At 35.8% G+C, this 19,587-nt stretch overlaps 1 protein-coding gene across 2 annotated transcripts in view; it reads right to left on the reverse strand.

Moving 5' to 3' along the window:
• The window catches only part of DENND4C (DENN domain containing 4C), a 130,814-nt gene that overhangs the window by 40,649 nt on the left and 70,578 nt on the right, over positions 1-19,587 (reverse strand). Inside the window, exons 13-20 of one of the 2 annotated variants that reach the window (XM_055301977.1) lie at positions 13,766-13,911; positions 12,361-12,396; positions 12,150-12,280; positions 9,948-10,080; positions 6,913-7,119; positions 1,940-2,068; positions 1,608-1,752; positions 1,187-1,333 (exon numbers count right to left, since the gene is read on the reverse strand). In XM_055301977.1, coding sequence (XP_055157952.1) covers positions 1,187-1,333; positions 1,608-1,752; positions 1,940-2,068; positions 6,913-7,119; positions 9,948-10,080; positions 12,150-12,280; positions 12,361-12,396; positions 13,766-13,911 — 1,074 coding nt within the window. The remainder of the gene's footprint in view (positions 1-1,186; positions 1,334-1,607; positions 1,753-1,939; positions 2,069-6,912; positions 7,120-9,947; positions 10,081-12,149; positions 12,281-12,360; positions 12,397-13,765; positions 13,912-19,587) is intronic. The other variant, XM_055301978.1, reaches the window with a different exon arrangement.

The following is a 19,587-nucleotide window of genomic DNA, read 5'->3' on the forward strand; positions in this document are numbered from 1 at the left end:
TTAGCAGGTCAGTTTAAGTAAGCAAAAACCATCCCAACAGCTGGAGCCCTGAAATATTTAACCCCCTTAAAACTACTGGATATAATGATGCTGCAAACAAATGCCAAAGGAAGAATTATAGCAAGGCACAGTGTATTTTCAAATAAGATAACAAATATGATTTGCAAAATGATCGTAAAATGTTAGCTGGATATTTTCAGTGGTACATATATGATTACACTTATCTGAAGGAGAAAAAGCCAAGAAAACTAAAATTGATTTCCACCTTACAACAATAAACACAACAAAAGGTCTCTCCCCCACCCTTGCCATGTCAGCAAAATTTAACCTAATAAATGGGAAATTACCTGAAGTGGTTAACATTCAAGGGTAGAATTAATGCACACGTGTATCCATAGCTTCACGTCATACAAGTCTGTCTGCACCCCACACCATGACAGCCAAGGACAAATGCAGCACCAAGAAACAGCACAGAGCAAAAAGCAGAGCAACAAAGAGCAGAAAAAAAGGAAACTTCAGTCATTGAGACAAGTTCATCAGAAGAAGCACAGGAATTAGACTTAGGATTCTTTTTAAAGAAAAGCTTGAGATATTAACAATAACAACAACAAAAAAGAAAACAACACAAGAAGAAGGATGTGCAACACACATATATTTGTTCAATGTGCTACCTGAATTACACCTTTTTCTAACTTCAGAGGACAGAATGTATGCCCGTAGCTTTGTACGTAAATGTAGCTTCAGAAATTTCTCAGACTTAAAAAGTGTCATTTAAAATAATTACTCTGCAAAGAGAATACTCTATCTCATGGTGTGTGACTTATTTTTTTCCCTCTATAATATTCATAACCTCAAATTCTTAATATTTTCCACTTAATGAAAAAAAATCTGCAAGTTGTATTACTAATATTCAAGTTCCTCAGTTTCTAATCCCCCCAGTTATACTGTATACTTTCACAAATTAATGATGAATAAAAACAAAGGAGCACCATGCTAGAGCCTTCTGCACAGCACTCCAAAGTTAATTTTGGAGTGATCTGCAATCAGAGGTGTAATTTCTTATTTATATATATAGTATTTTTAAAGCATTCATTGCGCAAACTCAAAGGAGGGTAAAAGCTTTTTAAAAAGGTAAAGACTTAACAAGAGAGTAAGTGAAGGGTTAGTAAAATCCAGATTTTAGTACCTGTGCTAAAGTGATTATCAGTGGAATCAAGTCTGATTAAATCTCTGACGAAGACTGTGTGCTCCCCATTGTTAGCATCATTAGAACTATCCACGCTACCGTGGCTCACCGTGTCCCCATCACTTCCACCTGTGGCACTCTGAGGAGCTAAAGATAAGGACAACAGCAGTTCAATAACTCATGCACTGATAATCTCTGAAACTAAACATGAAGGCCCCACAATTCATTTACAGTTACAGAACACTTTCTAAATTTGTCGGGGGGGAAATAATTTCATACTAATGTAATCTGTTTTCACTTGTATATGAAAATATCAACCAGAATTTCATTTATGTTTTCTACTTCATACAATTAAATACTCCTATGCCTACATAAAGCTTATGGTTCAGCAAAAGAGTATCTTTCCAACCACATGTATTACCTGATATTGAGGAGACCTGTGACTTTTGCACGGTCTTTTTAAGCGGCTGCCTAAATTGTGCCAAGCCACGTACCACATTCCGTACCTTCGTCCATAAGAAGATACCACTGCGGGTACTGCTAGGCCACGGGCTCTCCAAAACAACCTAAAGGTAAAACTACAGTTAAAAATAATGCTCATCAGGAATACTTGATCTTTTAAAGAACTACATACATGATATATACATAAATAACTATAGCTCAAAATTTTAAAAGAAGTTTCATGATTAATAAAAGGTACAAAATGTATCAATCTTAATAAGCAGCATGTTGTCCAATGTCAATCCCACTTACCTTATTATAATAACCATAAGTAATAGCATTTGGCTTTATCTTAGCAGTTTTCATTTCAAATAAGACTCTCACTGCTAAAACAGGATGACCCCATAGTCCACAGAGCTGCATGACTACACGATAGCACACCTAACAAAAAATAACATCAAAGCATTAGCAGTTAGCATATTAGTCTACCTATGACTTGTAGAAATCTTTTGATTACTCAGTTCTTCTCAAAGTCATCCAGCACTAATTGTCTTTTGTTCTGAATCTCAGTAAATTATTTTTAAAACCTACTCATTAATGAAAATACCAGCATTATTAACTATTTCACATAAGACCTATGTGCATGTGTGCCACTTGTTTCCGCAACTAAGTTTACACAAAGAGAATGACTATTATTCCCCATAATTTGAGAAGGAATTCATTTTTTAAATTTAAAATGATTAAAATAACTCTCTCCCAAATCAAACTCTATATTCTGTGCTAAAGGAATTAAACAACATCTCCAGGATGACTACCTAACAAAAAAGATTCTGTAAACTCATGCCTTAGAAAAGTATAAGAAGAAACTTTAGGGGTGCCTGAGTGGCTCACAGTTGGTTAAACATCTGTCTTCGGCTCAGGTCATGATCTCAGGGTCCTGGGATCGAGCCCCAAGTTGGGCTCCCTGCTCTAGTGGGGGGATCCTGCTTCTCCCTCTCCTTCTGCCTCTTCCTCTGCTTGTGCTCACTCTCTCAAATAATCTTTTTTTTTTTTTTAAAGAAACTTTAAAACACAACAACATTTTTAGCAAAGGCTTTCCTGAGAATGTGTTTACTGAGGAGGGCTAGATATGATCACAAGAGGACAAGTGAGGTTAGAAGATTACAGCAGAAACCATGGAGAGTGAACTGGTATCTCAAGTGCTCCTGGCAAAGAGGTGAGCCAGGTGACAGGAGCAGCAACAGTGCCGCCACAGACTGTCTCTCAGGTTAGTCTGAGAAGAAGGAAGTACACACAGAGAAGACATTCTTGTTGGGACTTGTAAAATGTGTTCTGTTTACAGCAGAGTTGGTTAACAAAAAGGTACCATAAAGCCCAGTTGGTCTCTCAACTAAAGGGCATAGTAAAAAGATTTCAGAAGGGATATTTTAGTCAAGAGAACAGGAGAAATGAAAAAAGACATGAAAAGGCCGATGGTCATAAAGATGAATACTTGGGAGCCAGAGACGGAGAATATAATTTAGAGACAGAAGGCAGTCAGAACCTGAGAGCAACACTATAAATAACAAGTTAAAGAAGTGTTACGAAATTCCATGGATCAGGAACAACTGAAGGAACTAGGTAAGATGTGTAAAGGGAGGGCAAGAATGTGGCCCACGAGGGTTCTTCAAGTATCTGAAGAGTTGTCATACTGAAAGAGGGAAGAAACAGTTTGTACAATTCCAGAAAAGCCACATGGAGGTGAAAGTGAGCTCAACAAAAAAAAAAAAAAAAAAAAAAAAACAAAACAAAAAAAAACATACACTTCCTAATCACAGACCCAATCAAGCAGAGCAAGATCTCATTTGCTATAGACTTTCTACAGAGGATCAGTGTTAGGTTCAAGTTGTACTGAAGAATCTTAAAATCCTATCAACTTTTAAGACCCTGTGAGCCATAAAGGAGGAACTCACTTTCTATGTCAAATTTGGATTCATCTGAATTTTCTAAAACCATTCTAAGCTATGAACTTATTCTGACGTCTACAAAGTATTCCCCAACCTTCCAGTTTTACCTGTATAAGGGCCAGACACCAAACAAAAGAAATAGTAATAATGCCAGAGATAATTTGTCAATTGCAGTATTTTTTTGCCTGCAACATATTTTTTGGATATCTGTGGTAGATAAAAGATGGCCCCTCACTCTTTGCTCATCCTTCCACTGAGAGGTCCGTGTCCCTCTCCTTGAACTGATGGAGAAGGGAGAAGGATCGCCGAAGACTGTATGACCAATAGAATTTGATGAGACACTGTATTAGTCTCCTGGCTTAAGCCTTCAGAAACTACTAAATTTCCACTTCCTCTCCCTTGAAATAAATGCTCCTTAAGCTCTAAGCTACCATGGGAAAAGCCCAAGTACCACAGAGAGAGGTCCTGAGCCTATGTGGAGGGAGAGGGACCCACCTGAGCCCCCCATTACAATCACCCTTGCCAAGGTACCTGGCTGGCTTTGAGTTAAGCTATTTGGGGCCCACCAGACCAGATCAGCTAGCAACAGATTATAACCAAGTGATTCCAGTTATGCAATGTGGAGAAGAAAAATCATCTAGAATTCTTCCTGGGTTCTGGCAAATAAAGTAAGGGTCAGATTCAATAAGATTGTTATTTTAAGCCACTAAATTCTGGGGTGGTTTGTTACTCAGCAATGTACCATAATATGATATGAACAGACTGATAATGTAGGAACAAGTTTGACACAAATATTCCATTTTCTTTAAAAATTCAGTTAAGTAGTATTAAAAACAAATGCATTATGCATTTTAACTTTATGTGGCATATGCTACTTCTGGGTCTTTGAGTTTTATTTTCAAATCTAGGTTATTACACCTTTTACAAGCATAACATGTAGAACAAAAAGCTGTCAAATTAAAACAGTAAGCACATGAATGAGACACTGGGTTCTAATGAAACAGACCTAAAAATCAAGACCACTTACAAGGCAGTCCTGTATGTGTGTCATCTAAGTTTCAAATTACTTTCTTTGTAAAATGCAGCTAATATATTGTCTCACAGACTTGCTGGGAATACCGAAGAAAAGAATGTACATGAAAACTATAATATGCTACTCTTTATATAATCAATAAACAGATAAAATGCACAAAATATACCCAGCACATATGCATTAAGTATTAAAATAAACATTTCGTGGAGATGTAATGACTTCAGGATACTAAAAATCTGTCAAAATAACCTGTTAGAAGTAGAAATACAACAAAGTAAGCTCCAAGTTTAAGCTATCAGTGTTAATTAGGGAATAGTCTAAGAAATTTTTTTAGCTTGTCATAATTGCTTTATGTTAGAAAACGAGACAATGTAATTCTTTATACCACTGAATTTAAATACCTATAGAGAAAAATACTTTTCAAGAAATTTATGATATGCATTATAAACTTTTAACTAAAACAAAATTATCAAGTGCTATGCTTTGAATTTGGAGAATAGTAATGTAATTCATATGGCATACTTTAAAACACTTTAAAAATACTTTCACAGAGCACACTTTTAAACACTTTAAAAATATTTTACACCTTTCACAGGTTAAAACACATCTTAAGAAACTATTAGAACAATTTTTTTTAAAACACTAAAATGCATGAGGTATGAAAAACACTGATTCTGATCAAGTACTTTTAATTTCCAAATAGTTTTATACACATCGGATGAGAGAAAAATGTAAACAAATGAGAATGGATATTTTACTAGTTGTTTTATAATTTCATTTTTATTTTTAAAGCTTTTAAAAGGATCCCTGGGTGGCACAACGGTTTGGTGCCTGCCTTTGGCCTGGGGTGCGATCCTGGAGACCCGGGATCGAGTCCCACATCGGGCTCCCGGTGCGTGGAGCCTGCTTCTCCCTCTGCCTGTGTCTCTGCCTCTCTCTCTGTGTGTCTATCATAAGTAAATAAAAATTAAAAAAAAATAATAAAGCTTTTATAAATTACAGTTAATTCTTAGAGAAAATGAGTTTTAGTGTAGCCACAAGCATTCTCAAATTTTCGTATTATACATGCCGTATTCATTTAAGATCTTTTTTATTTTAAGAAAAAATATGTAATTACTGTTGAAGCCTATAACGCTCCCTTCTTCAATCCCATTTCTCTTCTATACCTGTGCTCTTTTCCCTCACATACCCATTACTCAGAATTTTTATTTCAACTTCACTTTTTTTTGTTTTTTTTCAACTTCACTTTAAATTCTAATCTGATTCTAAAGATCATTTATAGTTATTTTAACACCAAAAGTCATTTTTTAAGAGGGAAAACTAGCAAAGAAAAAGGCTAAATAAGTGATTCAGTTTCTTCAATGATTAACTGGATAGTATCACTACCTTAACTCTTAGGATGGCTCTCCAGCTTAAGAGAGATACTGCCTATGAAACCTCAGCATATCAATCACTGAGTGCTTACACTAGAAGCCAGGTACCATTCTAGGCATATTCTGTACATTCAGGTTAACCTTATAAAGATGATACCAACCATAATTGTCTATATTAGTGGGGTAATTTTGACCTCCAGGGACCTCTGGCAATGTCTGCAGACATTTCTGAATGCCATGTACACAGGGAACTGTTACTGGCAGCTCGTGCAGAGTCCAGAGATGCTGCTGAACATCCTACAATGTACAGGACAGACCCACAATAAATAATTACGTGGGCCAAAATGTCAATAGTGCCAAAGTTGAGAAATCTGGATCTACATTTTCAGATACATAATCTGAAACACAGGTTATATAACTCACCCCAGGACATAGGGCATAATGGAGAGCCACTTACTAAAAGCCTATTCCCTATTTGCTTCCTAATAAAGTTATATTAAGAATAAAATGAAGTATGGGTGCCTGGGTAATTCAGTCCATCAAATGTCTGACTCTTGATTTCATTTCAGGTCATGATCTCAGGGTTGTGAGACGGAGCTGGGCGTTGAGCCTGCTTAAGATTTTCTCCCTTTCCCTCTGCCCCTCCCCACTCTCTCCTTCTCTTACAAAAATAAAATAAATAAATAAAATGAAGTCAATATTATTTTCTATTTGTCAAGTGCAAACTATCTGACCTAAGGCAGTCTCTGCTTCATTCCAAAGCAGTTCATTCCAAAAATAAATGAGAAGTATTAGCTCCATGGAACAGAATAATATTTAACCTTTGCTGCTTAATGAGACTACTTGAGAACACTTTAAAGCAACTGAGACCTAAATTTTCTTTAAAATATAAAAATTAATCTTAGTAATAATAATTCAGTTTGTTATACTTGCCTCATCCAGCGGATCCACATCAGTTTTCCTCATCTTAATAAGTACATCATATGCCTGCTGAAGTGCTCTGACCTTAGGATGAGAAACTCTGACATAGGCTGGGAGACAAATAAACCATAAGCTGTAACAATGACTGAAGAGGCACTTGGCCCATTGTGGTGGATTCGTGTAACATCTCTTCGCCAACTTATGAGCTGTTTTTATCTCCTAGGAAGAGAATAAATAAAACAGTATGGTATTTGAGACACCTGGCTGGCTTTAGTCGGCAGAACATGCAACTCTTGATCTCTGGTTCATGAGTTCAAGCCTCACATTGGGAGTAGAGATTACTTACAAAAAGAAAATTAAGGAAAAAAAACATTATGGTATTTATTAAAATCCATTAGGGTAGGGAGAAAAGTGAGAAGGAAAAGAGAGAGGGGAATATAATGTAAAATTTGACTCTAAAATCACACATTTCAGTTTTACTTTCATGAGTGGCTTCCTACTTAGTACCATGTATGTGGTCCCCTCAACATTCATCTAATCTACAGAAGCACTTTATACTGCACTGTACCTTGACTGGCAAGCATGCATTTCCTAATAGACTAAAAATCCCTTAAAAGTGGGATCATTCATATTTTTATAATATAGTGGCTAATTAGTTGCCCTTCACATAGAAGGCACTCATATGCTTGATGGGTAAGAGTTTGAACCATTTAGAGCTTTTAAGTCCTTTGGCATTCTCGAAAAGTGACAGTCTTTCCACCTTTCTCCCTGCTTAACTGCTTTAGATACTTTAGGCTATTTCCTGCCAAGATTTCCATTCTACCCTCCCTCACACAGTCTTTAAACTTTCACGGACTGATTCCTTACATACCTTTGCAGGCAACATAGTCTGATAAAGATCACAGACTTTCTTACCCAACAGTCTGATAGTCATGTTTCCTATTTCCAATTTTCATTCTATTTAGGTGGAAAAGAGCAGGTATCAAAACCACCTGCTGAGTTTAAATCAAACTAGATACAGACTCCCATGGGGCACTTGTGTAGCTATTGGTTGAGCACTCAGCTCATGATGTCAGCACTGTGAAATCGAGCCCCATGTCAGGCTCCACGTTCAGCGAGGAGTCTGCTTCCAATTTTCTTTCTCCCTCTCCCTCTGACCCTCCTCACATTGTGCACGCACACACACGTTCTCTCAAATAAATAACTCTTTAAAAGAACACAACAAAACAAAAGTATACTTCTAGAACCTACAGAACCTTCCAGATATGTCGGACCACCATTGTGCGCCTTACACTACAGATTTCTCTGCTAGGATGTGTTCTAAATAAAAATGCCTTGGCCCATTACTTTTTCTTATGAGCTCTATTTCCATTAGACTTGAAGATGTATTTGAAAATACAGTCCCTATATTTCTAAGATAGGAAGGTTCTTTTCTCTTCCAGGTAGCCTGGGGGACAGAATTCTTGTGAATATGAGATTTAAGGATTTTTTTTTTTATGATAGTCACAGAGAGAGAGAGAGAGAGGCAGAGACACAGACAGAGGGAGAAGCAGGTTCCATGCACCGGGAGCCCGATGTGGGATTCGATCCCGGGTCTCCAGGATCGCGCCCTGGGCCAAAGGCAGGCGCCAAACCGCTGCGCCACCCAGGGATCCCGAGATTTAAGGATTTAGTAACTATATTCACCCATTTTAAAAACTGGCTTGTATGAAGCTGGTAATAACAATACACACACGCTAATTTCCCTTCAGACACGGAGAAATATGTACACATGTTCTGTATGAAATGAAGGAACACTTCAGATAATCTCTAGGATTTGGGAGACTGTACACAAATTGGTAAAACCTGAGCTGCATTCTAAAATGTTCCATGTTTTGCAGACCATAAAAATATCAATATATACATGAAGGATGTTTCATTTTAACTCACATCTAACCAAAGACTAACTCTTTATGCCTAAATCAGATATAGCATTAAAGCAAGATGTCTAGCTTGTCCTAAATTAACTCCCTTTAAAGCTTTTTAAATATAATATTTCACATAAAGTATATTTCATTAACTGCGAGAGAAATAAAAATCAAAATCACCATGAGATACCACTTCACACACACAAGGATGGCTATAATCAAAAAGACAGATAATAACAAGAATTGACAGGGACGTTGGTACAACAGGAATCCTCATACACACTGCTGGCAGGAATTTAAAATGGTACAGCCATTTTGGAAAACAGTCTTCACAGTTCCTCAAAAGGTTAAACATAGAGATACCATATGACATAGCAATTCTACTTCTAGGCATTTACTCAAGAGACATGAAAACATGCATCCACACAAACACTTGTACACAAATGTTCACAGCAGCACTATGCGTAACAGCCAAAAAGCAGGAACCACTTACATGTATATGAATGAATGAATAAAATGTGGTATATATCCATACAATGTAATATTATTCAGCAATAAAACTAAATGAAGTATTGACACATGCTGCAACATGGATGAACTTGAAAACATTATGCTGTATGAAAGGAGCCAGTCACAAAGGGCCACATATTGTTTAATTCCATTTATATGAAATGCCCAAGAAGAGGCGAAACACAGAGACAGAAAATAGATTATTAGCAGTTGCCTGGGCTGTTGGGATGGATGGGAGGGTTACCAGGTAAGGTGCACAGCCTTTCTTTTTGGGGTAACGAAAATGTTCTAAAATTGACTGTGGTGGTGGTTGCACAACCCTGCGAATATACTAAAAGCCACTGAGTATACTTCAATGGGTGAACTGTATGGTATAGGAACTATATCTCAATAAAGTTGTTTTTTAAAAAGTGTATTTGGTTCCGCAGGATTGTCTTCAAGCATAAACATAAGCATTCACAAACTTCAGCCTCAATATTAGAACAGGGTTGAAAGACATCTACTTAACTTCATTAACATCCACAGTGAGTCTGCAATGTTTGCCACGGGTGATAATTCTAAACTATGAGCTGCGTATCACATATACATATTTTACATTTTAAATTAAGTATTAGATAAAGAATATCTGACCTGTTTAGTTCTCTTAGCCATGAGTGCTGGACTGTTTGTAATGCTATTCCCAGTAGGGTGTCTACTAAAACAAAGTTTCAACTCCTGTGGTCTGTCAAAAAGCTTAAGGTCCAGTCTTGGAAAGTATTTGTAACTAAAATAAAAAGCAAAAATAGAACTGCTGGTTTAAAATACATTAACTCTTCATATTATTCCAGAATTTAAGTGAATATTTCTAAATCTTTAGTACCCAATATTATTCCCCCAAATCTGGATATAGAAAAATATTTTTCAAAAATATAAGATGATGTAGTTATAAGATTCACAGACTATCTACATAAAAACTTTGGCCTCCTCCCCACTCTGAATGTTATGTTCAACCAATCCCTGGAAAACAGAAAATCCTGATATTTTACTTGACAAGAGAAATTTGTAACTTTCAACAGTAACCATGTGTTCAATGATAATTTATATTAAAAAGTAACATCTAGTATACTTTGTAATTTTGTTTTTCTTCATAAAAGTACCTTGTATTGGTATTTAAGAGGAAAAAAACTGAAGATTTTTATTTTAGGGATATACCATAATTTCATCATTCTTTATTTTTGGACATCTTTAGGTTATTTCCGAAGTTTTGCAATTAAATATTCGTGTACTTATATCTTTGTGAAAACTTTTGCTTAATGTCTCAGTATGATAATGCCCAACAATACAGTTTGCTATGGTCAATGTTTATTAAGAAAATTAAAATTACCAGAGTCACTATCAAATTATTTCAAGAAAGGTTATATTTACATACCCTCTAACATATACACTAAAAAGTAGCATAACCTGTCTTCAGTCTGATAGATTAAAAATGCTTCTCACCATTTTGGTTTGCATTTCTTTGAATCCTAGCAAAGCTTAATATATTTTCATATTTTTAATTCTTGGGATTTCTTCTTAGAAATTACCTACTTATTGCCGTTGGCCAATTTTCTTCTGGGAGATATAGTGCCTTTCCCTATTTGATTTACTTTATACATGGATTCCAGTGTATGGTGATTAAACCAAGGTTAAAAAAAAAAAAAGTTCTATAATTAACATGTGATCAAAATAGCACTGAATAAAGCCTCTAAATTCCAGGTATATATCCTTCATTCTTATGCCACCCAGGTAACATAATTTATTAATTCCATATTTTTGGAATAGGAAAATATTTGCCTCAGATATTCCTTTAAGGATGTAGTCTAAGAAAAAAAACTACATGAGGATATAGCTAGCAAAGAACTGAAAAACAAAATCCATAGGAGACTAGTTATACAAATCACAATAAAGGCAGGCAATATGGTCATTTAAAATGATATGGCACAAAAATATTTGTTAGCATGAAAAATGTCCAGACCATTAAAGGTAGACACAGGTTACAAAGAAAATGTACAATATGAACTCATATATTTTTTAATATAGTAAATGCAAATTTATGCACAAAAACAGGAAAGATATACATACAGTTGTTAACAGACATTAAGTATTGGTGCTTAAGTGATGTGCTGGTGTGTGTGTGTGGTTTTTTTTTTTTTTTTTTGACTTTCTAAGTTTGTTAAACTATATATTATCATAATCATAATACCAACAAGTAACAATCAAGTACATTTTAATTTCTTAAAAGGTTCCCATTTAAATCTTATTTTCCAAGTTTTTATTATTTTTATTTTACTTTAAACTCCAGTGTGGTTAACATACAGTGTTATATTAGTTTTAGGTGTAAAATATAGTGATTCAACAATTCCATACATTACCCAGTGCCCATCACAAGTGCACTCCTTAATCCTCATCACTTATTTTAATAAATAATGATCCCTAGCCCTCTACTTTTAGTTTTCTCTGATATCTTACTAATGCTTAAGAATTTACATTGACAATAACCCCCTCCCCCAACAGAGGAGCAACTTCACAAAAGTAAGCTTATTCTTCTCCTAAAATGATATTTTAAAGATTAAAATATGATTAAACATTTAGGTGAATAGTGATCAACATTTGGCTTCCCTTCCACAAAGGCTAATTTTTAAATTATAATATCTGGTAACATCTTCATGCAATATTCATCTTCATTAGTTCGCTGAATAAATATTGAAAATGACTTTCACAAATGACTAATATAAATATCTACTAATAAACACAAAAGATCAAAATAAATTATTAAAGCTACACTCAAACACAGCAATTTTAAAAAACTCCTACCTGTACTTTGGTGACAGATCCTTTCCATCATCAGGAGGCGGCTCTGGTGGCATTATGAATACAGTGTGCTCACTTTTCTGTGTATCATCTAGCTCTATCAATTTGGTATCTTCGGCTGAATCAAAATCAACCTGAAAATAATTATTTTCTCCAATTAATCTGCATACAATCAATCTCTAGTTCTGAAATTATAAAGCTTAAGATAAAATACCTTTTCTGTTTTCTCTGTGCCTTTATCAGGAAACAACTAGAAAAGAAGAAAAGAATTCTTAAATTCTTTTATTAAAAACTATCCTTGGGGATCCCTGGGTGGCTCAGTGGTTTAGCGCCTACCTTCAGCCCAGGGCATGATCCTGGGGTCTCAGGATCAAGTCTCACATCAGGCTCCCTTCAAGGAGCCTACTTCTCCCTCTGCCTGTCTCTCTCTCTCTCTCTCATGAATAAATAAAATCTTTTTAAAAAATAAAAATAAAAACTATCCTTTTTTAATACTGGACAGATAAAAAACATTTCACAGTATATTTTGGAGGCCCTGCACTGTCAGGTTAACATATAGTACTTTTCTTATGGCTATCAGGATAGAAAATTTATTTTAAATAGGTTTTTCATAAATCTTTCTTCACAAGCAAAACTGGCCAGTCACGAGGGGAATCTAGCTTCCCAAATCAAAAACTTTATTGTTATTAAAATCCTGCATTAGAAAAATAAAAAATAAAAATAAATAAATAAATAAAATCCTGCATTAGAGAATATTATTTAAGCTTCCCTCTAACTGAACAATGCCAAATTATTAATTTTATAAGTAACAAAAACGTTGAAGAGTTTTAATCTTATCCCCAGAGTTTTAGGTCACATCAACAGAATGGGAGAAATATCATTCAAGTCCTCTAAGGAGACTACAAAAATTATGTCATAATAGTCTATCTTTTCTAAATACAATCTCAAATTTTATATACTATGGTTTACATAAACAAATTAGCCCCACGATCCACTTAGCAAAAATAAAAACTCTATTAAAAGTGAGGGGAGAAAATGTGAGTCATCACTGTGAAGAATCAAACTTCCTTACCACGGGGTAAGTAAAACTTTGATATTTAAAATATTTTCAAATCTGCTTCATTAAAACAAAAAATATGTATTTAGCCAAAGTCCTCTTTGGAAAGGCTTTAAACAAAAGAACAAAATCGTATACTGTATTGACTATCCTGTAAAAATGTATAATGTTTAAAATATGTAATTGAATAAAGAAAAGTTAACAGTTAAAAGGAAAAAAAAACCTCAAGATTTCCATTACCCATAAAACTAAACTTTCTTAACGAACTACTACATGTTATCTTACTTAGGTAAGTAAAAAATATAAGATTTAGGAGTTTCAATGAAATGTTCTTAGCACTCAACAGTTGCAAAACCAAAGTAAGATTCAAGAAAAATTAGCTATATATGGTAGAAACTACATATCACAAAGGAAGATTATTATATTAAGCCTAGAACTGGACACTTGCACACATGCACACCCCTATACTGTGTCTCTCAGCTCATTGGGGGTAATAATAAAGATGATTATATAGGCAGTCAAACTGTTAAAAGTTTTTAACACATACAGGACAAACTTTTACCTTTTCTATGCAGTCATCAAAAAATGCCAATCCAGTATCTTTATCACTTACAAAACTACATTCTTCAATAAAACGAATAAAAATCTGTGTTTTGGATAAATGAGTGTAGAATTTTGTATAGGCACGATCTCGACTTTTTAAAAATCCTGAAGAAAACAAAATTACAATTAAATTCAAAATTTAAAGTGGAACTAGATATCATATAAAATATTACTTTAAACTTGTACATGTCTATATTATATTCTCTTTACGTATATCCACATTTATAGAAGCTTTTAGTAACCATTTCTAGTAAGCACTGCTCTTTCTGCCCAATTCAACCATAAAAAACTTAACTTATACCATTAACCTTCTCACTGAAATCTTGATCTTCTATAAGGAACCTCTAGCCCTACAGTTCTCAAGTAGAAATTTCTCTTTTAGACTCTGCATAGTTATGACCAAGAAGGGTCAATGCCCTTCCTCTGCAATGCTACCAGACAATTCCTGTACTGGTTTGTGAAAATTTCTGCTCAGTGATGGTTCACACATCTTGGCTCTTTCACCCTTTCCTCTGCTAACTGTAGTCATCTACTGACTTCAGGGATGCTCTCTCCATTCACTGAAGAATAGGACACCCAATTCCAGTTCTTCTCCTCTCCAACTCCTACCATCATCATTCTTCAACATCCATAAGCACAAACCATCCAATGCTTTAATGAGTTCTTAATGCCTTAAATTTCAATGATCTATGGTCAATCTCCTCAGTCACCAACTTCTGTACAGTCACACACTCCAAGGAATGTGGCATTTAAAACAACTCTGCCTCCTAAATCTAATTTACATATATATTATATTACTTTCTGCCAACTACCCTTGTCTGATTTGCTCACTTAAGTACTCCTACCAGGCATGGGAGGGCAGGGGGAAGCCTCGCTGAAATCTGCAATCATTCATATCCTTTTACTTTGTACCTAACCCTCCTGTCTTCACTTCTCTCTCCTTATCCAATATTGATTCCATGTTCAAGTCCATCATTTCATTTACTTTCTTGTCAACACTTTCAATTCTTATGTCCTTTGGTCTTTTTTGGTCAAATTCACCTAGTATAACTTAGCCCTGGAGAAAATGTATTGCCTGGCTGAGCACAAATAAAAGGAGAAAAAATAATTCCACAACCAAGGTGATCAGAACCACTATACCTTCATCCCTGACTAACAACCCTAAAAATTTCTGGAATCAACCTAATTTCCCCTTACCCATGTTTTCACAACTATTTTCAATTCTTTAATTCTCTCCTATCATGTTCCCTCCCCCATCTCTAAGTGATTACACCTTATGTTGTAGAGAAAACGAAAATCATTAAGAGAATTACCATCATTATCTCACTACAAAACTTTGCCTTTCTGCAGCTAGCAGTTACCCCTTCTGTCTTTGTATGATGGCCATGTCCCTCTTATCTAAGGCCAAGCACACCACATAAGCCTGGGATTCCAGCCTCCTCAGTGTTCTCGGGCCAATTTTCCCTCTTTATTAGCTATTTATCAGCACATTCAAGTCTTTCTCTCATTTTAAAAAACGTTTCCTTAAAAAATAATCAGATCCCTTCCCTTTCTGCTGTTTCCCTTTACAATAAAGGGCACGACCATCTACCTACTTGGTTGATAAAGACAAAAATTTCAAAGTTACTCTCTTGACCTCTCCCTCTATCTTATATCCCATATTCAATCACCATGCTGTATTCAGTCTACCTTCTAAAAAACATCACTCTTCCATTCATACTACTGTCAACTAAACCAGAGCACTTTCATGATCACTTGGACCAATGTGATAACCAACTAACCAGTAGATCCATACTTTGGATTCCTCCAGTCTCTGCACAGAAGCAAAGAAAAAAAATTTTAACATTGATCTTTTAAAAATGCATATCTGGGCAGCCCCAGTGGCTCAGCAGTTTAGCGCCGCCTTCGGCCCAGGGCCTGACCCTGGAGACCTGGGATCAAGTCCCACATTGGGCTCCCTGCATGGAGCCTGCTTCTCCCTCTGCCAATATCTATGCCCCCTCTCTCTCTCTCTGTGTGTGACTCTCATGAATGAATAAATGAATGAATGAATGAATGAATAAATAAATAAATAAATAAAATCTTTAAAACAAATAAATAAATATGCAAACCTGATCCTATTACCTACTTAAATATTCTTCTGGCTTCTAATTACTTTTTTTTTTTCAAGAAGATTTTATTTATTTATTCATGAGACACACACACACACACACAGAGAGGCAGAGAGAGGCACAGACACAGGCAGAGGGAGAAGCAGGCTCCATGCAGGGAGCCCCACGTGGGACTCAATCCCGGGTTTCCAGGATCATACCCTAGGCCGAAGGCGGCACTAAACCGCTGAGCCACCTGGGCTGCCTTCTAATTACTCTCAAAGACAGAAACCCTTCACTGGTCCTAAAAGATCCTGCATGATTTGGCTCACACCCAGCATTTTCAAGCATGGCTTTTGGGCCACTTTTCCCTCCAGCCTTTCTTTCTTTGACGTTTCAGGGCATTCCACAAGCTGTGGTCCTCACTCCAACCCCTTGAAATACTAATTAGTTGAGAAATGCTTAAATAAAATAAAAATGAATTATTCTTTACAAGTAGTAACAAAAAGTCTTTTTTTATTCTCCTAATGGATCCAGGCAATGATCAGCAAAGGCTGCTAAAATAATTAAATGAAAGGCTGATGGTGAAACTAAAATGAATGAATGAGGCTAACAACACTTAAAACACACTGATCAATCTTAGGAGCATTAAAAACGGGACAGCCAGACGTATGTGGGCTACAATAGGAAGTAGTGAGCACCATGTGTTTTTAGCACTACTTGCCAAGAAAATTTTACCTGAATCTAATCAATCTCTAGAACAGTATGATTTAATTCAGTTACCACTACCCACATGTGACAATTCACTTGAAATGTGACTGGTCCAAACTGAGATGTGCTGTAAATATAAAACATATACTGATTTTGAAGCCTTAGTATAGAAAAAAGAACATAAAATATTTCATTAAAATTTAAAAATTTTAATTACATTTTGAAATACCGCCTTGGATATTTGAACATATCCATATTATGAAAATTAGTTTCCCCTATTGCCTACTATTTTTTTAACTATAGCAACTAGAAAAGTTTAAGTCATATGTGTGTCTCATATTACATTTCTGTTGGACAATGCAACTCTTAATCTAATCAAACGTTTATAGGAAATACAGATGATGGAAGAAATGTTAAACAGCACCATGGGGACAGGATCAGCCAAAAGCACATACCATACAAATCTAGGAGATTCTAAAGGATAATTAGAAGTTTATGGGTAAAATGATGTTCTATTTGGAATTTGGAAAGAAAGCGGGGGAAGGATGGAACAAAAATGGCAAAATGTTGATTGCCACTTACTGCTGAGGTTGGAAGATGCTATATGAAAGTACATTATTCTATTTTCATATATGTTGGGAAAGTACCCCTAATAAAAAGGTAATCCAAAATCCACAGCCAATTCCTATTCACTTTTCAGGCCCAAGCTTAATTGTTATTTCTTCAGGGAACCCTTCCCTGACCTAGCACTCTGACTATAGCCAATACATTCCTTCACAATACACTTAGTAAAATGTAATTAGTATTTGTGTTACTATGTAATATCTGTAGCCCTCACTATACTAAATACTATTCCTGTTAAGAAAAAAATCTTAAGCCTCAGACACTAAATATCTTTCTAAATTCCATTAGCAATGGCACTCTCCCACTGAGAAAGAATATGAATGAATTAGTGACTCACAATTTAAACTACCCATTTAGGGACACCTGAGTGGCTCAGCAGCTGAGCATCTGCCTTTAGCTCAGGTTGTGATCCTAGGGTGATCAGGTCCTATACTGGGTTTCCCGCGAGGAGCCTGCTTCTCCCTCTGCCTGTGTCTCTGCCTCTCTCTGATAAATAAATCTTTAAAAATAAAATAAAATAAATAAACTTCCTACTTAAGACTACCCATAACCTGAGCTCTAACCTTATTATCAGCCTTATCTTTCACAACACCACTAAAGCTCTTCACTTTGCTGTTATGGGCTTAACCCTGTAATTCTTTTTTTTTAGATTTTATTTATTTATTCATGAGAAACACAGAGAAAGAGAAGCAGACATAGGCAGAGGGAGAAGCAGGCTACATGCAGGGAGCCGGATGTGGGACTCGATCCCAGATCCCAGAGGGATCACGCCCTAAGCCAAAGGCAGATGCTCAACCACTGAGCCACCCAGGCATCCCTGAACCCGGTAATTCTGATATTTCCCCCCTCCCCACCATCAAATTTTTATGAAGTCCTAACCCTCGGTATTTTAAAATGCACTGTATTTGCAGATAGGGTCTTTAAAGAAGTAATTAAGTCAAAATGAGAAAATTAGGGTGGGTTCTAGTCCAATGATTAATGAATGTACTTATAAGAAGTAGAAATCTGGGAGCACCCGGGGGGCTCAGCCGGTTAAGCGAACAACTCAGCTCAGGTCATGATCTCAGCGTCATGGGACTGAGCCCCATGATGGGCTCTGTACTCAGCAGGAAGTCTGCTTGAGATTCTGTCTCCTTCTGCCCCTCCCCACACACACTCCAACGCTCTCCCTCTCTGTCTCTAATAAATAAATAAACCTTAAAAAAAAAAAAGAAGAAGTGGAAACCTGGATACAGATTCACCCAGAAGGAAAACCATGTGAAAACACAAGGAGAAGTTGGCCCATCTTTATAAGACAAGGAGAGAGACCTCAGGGGACACCAATCCTACCAACACAATGATCTTGGACTTCTAGCCTCTAGAATTGTGAGAAAATAAATTTCTGTTGTTTAAGCCACCCAATCTATGCCACTTTGTTATGGTAGCCATGACAAATTAATACACATACCTTATACATTTGTTCTTGAGGTTTCTTCCATTCTGTTATTACCACTAACAATAACTATTATCATGAGTACTGCAATCTTACTAGTTTCTTCACATACATTCAATCTTCACCACTCATTCATGAAGCAGGTATCATCCCCATTTTATTAATGAGAAAACAGAACCTCAGAAAGTCTTAACAAAAAAGAAATTCTATTCAAATTTGACTTTTAATAAATAATGGTTTTGTTTTTGTTTTTTAAAGGTTTTATTTATTTGAGAGAAAGAATACAAGCAGGGGGAGAGTAAGGGGGTGGAGGCAGGGCAGAGGGAGAAGCAGACTCCCCACTGAGCAAGAAGCCCGACACTTTGGGGCTCAACCCCAGGACTTTGAGATTATGACCTGAGCCGAAGGCAGACACCTAACCGACTGGGCACCCAGGCACCCCTAATGCATCTTGTTTTTTAGAAAGCCTGTCCTGCTCATCTCCATTTATCTAAATTCTATTCATTCATCAAAGTCATATTCTACTTCCATGAAGTCTACTGAAATATTCATTTGGAAGAATGCTCCCTTCTTCCAAATTTGGGAACTTCTCACTGAATTATTAATTGTGTAAAATCTATTTTCTTGAGTACATGTTCTATTTTAAAAAGTATTTTAGATTTATTTTCCACTTACTATCCCATAGAGCTAGATTTTAACACTTATTTACCTCTCTACCTAATAACTAGTCAGACTTGGTAAGTGGTGACTAAATATTTAAGAGATAGGTTATCCTAAAGCAGAGATGATAAAAGACAAAAAAAAAAAAAAAAGATCATTAGAAAAGTAGAGGTTTTTTTTTTGTTTGTTTGTTTTAAGTAACTACTGGGTAAAAGTACAGAAATATCAAATAATTTTCATATAAATACTATTGTATCTATAAGG

This window comes from Nyctereutes procyonoides, unplaced genomic scaffold, assembly GCF_905146905.1.
Source record: "Nyctereutes procyonoides isolate TBG_1078 unplaced genomic scaffold, NYPRO_anot_genome, whole genome shotgun sequence".
NCBI lineage: Eukaryota > Metazoa > Chordata > Mammalia > Carnivora > Canidae > Nyctereutes > Nyctereutes procyonoides.